Here is a 6,195-nt window from a genome sequence, read left to right as displayed (position 1 = left end):
GGAGGCGGAGCTTGCAGTGAGCTGAGATCGCGCCACTGCACTGCAGCCTGGGCGACAGAGCGAGACTCCATCTCAAAAAAAGAAAAGAAAAGAGACACAGAGACAAAATATAGAGAAAGAAGAGTGGGCCCAGGGGACTGGCACACTCAGCATGTGAGGACCTGCACCAGCCCCGGTCTCTGAGTTCCCTCAGTATTCTCTGATCATTATTTTTACTCTTGGTGAGGGGAGTGTAGCAGGGCAACAGGTGGGGAGAAGGTCAGCAGGGAAACGTGAGCAAAGGAATCTGTATCATGAATAAGTTCAAGGAAAGGTACTGTGCCTGGATATGCACATAGGCCAGATTTATGTTTCACGTTACACAAACATCTCAGTGTAGCAAAGAGTGACAGAGCAGTATTACTGCCAGCATATCTCGCCTCTAGCCACAGGGCAGTTTCCTCCTATCTCAGAATAGAACGAATGGGAACGGTCAGCTTTACACCGAGACATTCCATTCCCAGGGATGAGCAGAAGACAGAAGCCTTCCTCTTATCTCAACTTCGAAGAGTGCTCCCTGTTCACTCCTCCTCAGTACCGACTCTTTATGGCTGTCGGGTTGGGGGACGGTAAGATCTTTCCTTTCCCACAAGGCCATATCTCAGGCTGTCTCAGTGGGGGAAACCTTGGCCAATACCCAGTCTTTCTTGGGCAGAGGTCCTTGTGGCTTTCTGCAGTGCACTGTGTCCCTGGTTAATTGAGAATGGAGAATGGCAATGACTTGTACCAAGCATACTGCCTGCAAACATATTGTTAACAAGGCATACCCTGCACAGCCCTAAATCCATTAAACTTTGCTTCAATCCAGCACACGTTTCTGTGAGCACAGGGTTGGGGCTAAAGTTACAGATTAACAGCATCTCAAAGCAGAACAATTTTTCTTAGTAGAGATCAAACTGGAGTTTCTTATGTCGTCCTTTTCTACATAGACACAGTAACAAGCTGATCTTTCTTTTCCCCACAAAAAGTTGTGCACCCAGAAACCCCCAGATGGGCAAGGGAGACTGGTCATGGTGCAGGCTCACCCTGGAGCCGAGTGATGGTCTTCAGCTCCTGGGTCTGCTCCTCCACGTCTGTCTCGCTGTGCCTCCTCATGGCTGCCCTCAGGCCCCCCCAGGGACCCTGTGTGCCTCAAAGCTTCCCTGGGCTCAGCTGGCTCAGAGCTGCCACTCAGCTTGTCCCCAGAACCTCAGCCCATTATGATGAGAGCCAGGATTCCCAGTGCCTGGGCAACCCTGGAATTGCAGGGCCTCCCTGCCCCATTCTGCCCCCAGCCACCTTGGGGTGGCCTCCAGACGTGTGTCCTAATTGAAACGGGTCTCCTGGCAGCTGCTTGAGGTTTAGGAGCTCTGCCGGGCGGATGTGCACCAGCACCCCACACCTGCACTGGGTTTCCTCCCTGGCCCCTCCCATGCCCCAAGCCATCCTCCACAAAGCAGCAGGATGAGCTTGCTAAAACTGTTCTGAAACTGCCTTCCGGGACCTCCCTCTGCACCCCCCCACCTCCAGCCCCAAGTCCAAACTGCATGCCCTGGGTAACCTGGCTCTGGGGACACCCCCGCCTTATCTCTTCTGACTTCTCTCCCTGACCTCTCTGTGCTGCCTGGAGCCCACACTGCTTCACCCCCACTTTCCTTTGGGAATTACTGGGTCTTGGGTTCATGTGTCACTCCAGAAGGGGTAAGTTCTCCATCTCTGCACCCCCTCCACCCTTCCCTTAGAGGGGAGTGCCTGGAGCACCAGGCAGCCTGGAACTCTGTGGGGTATGCACAAGATAGGGTACTTCTTCCCAGCCTTGCCTTAGTAAGCTCAGGTAGCCATAACAAGGTGCCACTGGCCAGATGCGGTGGCTCACACCTGTAATCCCAGCACTTTGGGAGGCTGAGGCGGGTGGGTCACCTGAGGTCAGGAGTTTGAGACCAGTCTGGTCAACATGGTGAAACCCCGCTTCTACTAAAAATACAAAAATTAGCCCAGTGTGGTGGCAGGTGCCTGTAATCCCAGCTACTTGGGAACCCAGGAGGTGGAGGTTGCAGTTAAGCTGAGATCACGCCACTGCACTCCAGCCTGCATGAGAGAGTAAGACTCCATCTCAAAACAAAACAAAACAAAACAACAACAACAAAAAAACAAGGCGCCACCTACTAGGGGGTGTGAACAGCAGCCTGGAGGCTGGGGGCTGAGATCACGGGTCAGCAGGGCTGGTGTCTCCTTAGGCCCCTCTCCTTGGCTTGCAGATGCTGTCTTCTCTGTGTCCTCACGTGGCCGTCCCTCTTGTGTGTCTATGTCCTAATTTCCTCTTCTTATGAGGACACAAGTTCTGTTGGATTAGGGCCCACCCCAATGACCTCATTTGACCTTCATGACCTCTGGAAAGCCCCTGTCTCAAACACAGACATGCAGAGGTACTGGGGGTCAGGGCCCCAAAACAGGAATGTGAGGGGACCCAAGCCAGCCCGACAATGGCCTTCGCCCATGTGCTGTCATATAGATCCCTTCCCTTTCTGGTCACTGTTTTTGGAAAGCCAGTCCAGGAAAACTCCAGGTTCTGCCTCCTCTCCCTCCCACCCAGGCCTTACCCTCAGGGTGCTGGGATGTCCTGCTAAGGGTGTGGTTTGCTCATCTCCCCCTTTTTCTTGGGGGCCAGGCTTGGAATCTAGCTGAGGCAGAGCCTACCTGCTGTCCTTCCTCAGATGTAAAACACCTGAATTTTAGTGGGTGCATGGCTGCCCAGAGCACTCTGCCTTCCTGAGCATCCTGGCACTGGATGCACCTGATGACTTTGTTCAGGTCAACAGAGCGAGAGCAGCAGTGGCAGGCAAGCTGCCCTCTCTCTTCCCTCTTAAATGAGATAAAGACACAATGGTCGGAGCTGGTGCAGCCGCCTCGGGCCATGAGGCAGATTTGGGAACAGAGGCCACTACAGCAGGGAACAGACTGAAATGAGCCTGGTCCCTGATTCCCTGTCAACCCTGGACCACTCACTTGTACTTTTACATGAAAGAAAAATAAAGCTCAGCCGGGCGCGGTGCGCGGTGGCTCACGCCTGTAATCACAGCACTTTGGGCGGCTGAGGCGGGCGGATCACCTGAGGTTGGGAGTTCGAGACCAGCCTGACCAACATGGATAAAAATACAAAATAAAAATACAACATTAGCTGGGCATGGCGGCGCATACCTGTAATCCCAGCTACTGGGGAGGCTGAGACAGGAGAATCGCTTGAACCTGGGAGGCGGAGGGTATGGTGAACTGAGATTGCACCATTGCACTCCAACCTGGGCAACAAGAGCAAAACTCCATCTCAAAAATAAATAAATAAATAAATAAATACAAATTAGCCAGGCGTGGTGGTGGGCGCCTGTAATTGCAGCTACCTGGGAGGCTGAGGCAGGAGAATGGCTTGAACCGGCGAGGTGGAAGTTGCAGTGAGCTGAGATTGCACCATTGCGCTCCAGCCTGGGCGACAGAGCAAGACTCTGTCTCGACAACAACACAAAAAACAGAAAAATAAAGCTCCATCTTGCTGAAGCCACTGTCACCTTGAGCTTCCTGTCACTTTGAAGGCCAAGTAGGTACTCAATAAACTTCCTTTCCAGTGCCTGGCAAGGTGAGGCGTGGGGGCTGAGCTGGGTCTGGGGCAGCAGGGACCATGCTGTGGGCCTTCAGTGCTGCGGGGAAGCCAGCTGTAACGCTGATGGACTTGTGGAGGTTCTGTCTGGTCTCCACCTCTTCTTCCTCTTGGGGCTCCGGGCTGTGGGCAGACTTGCCTACCCAGAAGCTTTCTTTCTGCACAGACACAGCTATAACAGGCTAGCTCTGCCTCTGGGGAGTGACTTCGGCTAACAGACGAGTGGGGAATGACAGGCAGGTGGGCGTGACCCACAAGCTCCCCCTCTCCCAGCAGCCAGGCTCTGGGCAGCCTAGCCCCTTTTGCTCTGCCTCTACATGCCAAGTGCTGCAGAGGTAGACCCCCACACAGAGAGGCTGTGGTGGTGTCACGCGGCCTACAGAGCTGGTGCGAACATCTAATTCTGGGGTTCGGCGTTGGGAACTTCCTTGTACATCCTCAGTATGTAACTTGCGTGTGATCCTCATATATCAACTGTAGGGTAATAAAGGTGTCCTGTGACCTGTCATCATCTTACCCTTCTGGTTTGTTTTTCACCTGCTCAGGTAGAAACTTGGGTGGAGAGAAGGATAAGCCATTTATTAACCCCACACCCCTAGCACCAGCTAGCACAAGTCCTAGCACCTTGGACTTGTCGGAGGTGCAGGGGCTAGAAAGGGAATGACAGAGTGCACAAGCCCCTTCTACCCCGTGCCCCCTAGGTGGTGGCCCCCAGACACACCCTCTCTGCTGGCAGTGCAGACCATCCGTCCCGATACCCTAGAGGAGAACCACCAGCTAGAGGACAGCCCCTTCTGCTCCAACTTTGTGGGCAGGTCCCAGGCTGGGGCAGCGGCCGTCCGCAGAGGTTTATCAGGCCTGGCCATGCATGCGGACAGAGGATATGACCGGGGTACCCTAGGGTGTGGGGAGGGTCAGCCTGGGGTCGGGGGGCATGAAGGCTGTGTTCCAGACTCCTACTGCCCCCAATCCTCTGTGCCCCAGCCGGAGCTCTCCTGGCTTCGCCGATCTGTAAGAGGCAGAGAGAGACAAGCTTGAACCATATCCGTCGTGGCGTGGCGTCACTGTGCCCATTTTATCATGGCAGAAACTGGGTTCTGTAACAAGGACAACAGGCAGTGGGGGCCAGGCCTGGGTCCAATGCAGGGCTTCTCAATCCAGCCTCACTCCTCTTGGGTGCCCACGTGGCTGCGGTGGCCTTGCCACACCCCTCAGTCCACGCCCTTCCTCTCGATCTCAGGGGCACTCCAGCCCCTCTTGGTTCTTTCTCCTGCAAAGGGAGATCTCCAAGATCTGTCTATGGCGCCCACCCCCAGCTCCAACCCATCTGGGAGTCACATGCTGAGGAGACCGGACCAGAGGGAGGGACCCTGTCTAGCCTATCACGTGGGGCACCCAGGCTTGGCTGCCCAAAACACTGGGCGCTGGAGCTGTGGCGTTCACTTCTTGCTGACCCCCAGGCTCTCTCACCTGTGCTCATGTCTTTGGGGAGCTGCCCGGTCTCCAGGAAGAGCCAGAGGTTGCTGCATTTCTTCGACTCCACTCTCGTCACCCCATAGCTGGCCACAGAGCCTGCAACTGTGGAGCAGGACATGGAAGGGGGCTGGGGCCTCTGTGCTTCTCAGGATAAGAGAAGCGGGCACAGGCTACCTCCTGACAGACGGGGTGGGTGGGCTCAGGTGGGGCTCCCGCGGAGACCTGGGGGTCCATGTCAGAGTCAGGAACGCAGAACCACAGCCCCAACGCTAGCAGAAACCCACCGTTCAAAGAGACCAGGCAGGGGCCCTGGAGTACCCACCCACGGCCACTAGTAGGCTCCACTGCAAAGGGTATGGAAACTTCCTCTGAATGAACATCTGCAAACCAAAGGCCATGCCGGTGCCTGCAAAGAGCCGAGGTCTCCATCAGCCTGTACCCGGGGCTGGCCGGGACCCACCTGGCCAAGCCCCCAGCACCTGCGGGCAGGTGACTTGGCGCCCCCTGCTGGGGAGCCAGGGCGGGGCACGAGGGTGCGTTCTCTCCCAGCCGCAGGGCACCTGGACGCAGCCTACCTGTGACGAAGGTGAAAACGCCCTTCATGAAGGCGTGTGACTGGCATGCGGCATACTCCCCGAGTCCCTGGGGTGGCAGAGCGGGGGGTGAAGGCTCGGTCCCCTGCCCTCTTCCTTCATCGCCTCTCCTGTCCCTCCTCTGGGCACACCCTGGTTGTGGAGGAGTGAGACCCTGGGCGCTTGGACACGTCCCACCTCCCCTATGCCCACCCGGACGCCCTGAGCCCCCTAGCAAGAGAGTGTCCCCAGCCTCCGCCACTCTTCCCTGACAAGGGCACCCCCACGCCCCAGCCCCTCTGCCTCGCTGAGGTCAGCTTCTGGGATCTGAGGCCCGCGTCCCAGACCGGCCTTCTCACCGGGTGCCTGGCAGCCACGGCGTCGTCCACCCGGGACAGGCCCAAATTCACCATGGTTGGCAGGGCTCGGGGAGGGGGCCTGCGCAGTCGCAGGCGGAGGAGCGGGGCGGGGACCTGGGGG

General features: G+C 56.7%; 2 protein-coding genes across 2 annotated transcripts in view; both read right to left on the bottom strand.

Moving 5' to 3' along the window:
- The window catches only part of CCDC183 (coiled-coil domain containing 183), a 13,726-nt gene extending 12,323 nt beyond the window's left edge, over window positions 1–1,403 (bottom strand). The window contains exon 1 of the mRNA XM_011985169.1: window positions 1,065–1,403. Coding sequence (XP_011840559.1) covers window positions 1,065–1,134 — 70 coding nt within the window. The 5' untranslated portion in view covers window positions 1,135–1,403. The remainder of the gene's footprint in view (window positions 1–1,064) is intronic.
- A 2,822-nt stretch (window positions 1,404–4,225) lies between these two features.
- Window positions 4,226–6,166, bottom strand: TMEM141 (transmembrane protein 141). The gene is made up of 5 exons (XM_011985093.1): window positions 6,075–6,166; window positions 5,719–5,785; window positions 5,466–5,549; window positions 5,138–5,245; window positions 4,226–4,676 (listed from the first exon to the last, which is right to left on the bottom strand). The coding sequence occupies exons 1-5, from the start codon at window positions 6,126–6,128 to the stop codon at window positions 4,624–4,626; spliced, it is 366 nt and encodes a 121-aa protein (XP_011840483.1). The 5' UTR covers window positions 6,129–6,166; the 3' UTR covers window positions 4,226–4,623.
- Window positions 6,167–6,195: the final 29 nt, after the last annotated feature.

Source organism: Mandrillus leucophaeus, unplaced genomic scaffold, assembly GCF_000951045.1.
Source record: "Mandrillus leucophaeus isolate KB7577 unplaced genomic scaffold, Mleu.le_1.0 Scaffold28, whole genome shotgun sequence".
Lineage (NCBI taxonomy): Eukaryota > Metazoa > Chordata > Mammalia > Primates > Cercopithecidae > Mandrillus > Mandrillus leucophaeus.
The sequence above is the reverse complement of the archived record's forward strand: the minus strand, read 5'-3'. Positions and strand labels throughout refer to the sequence as shown.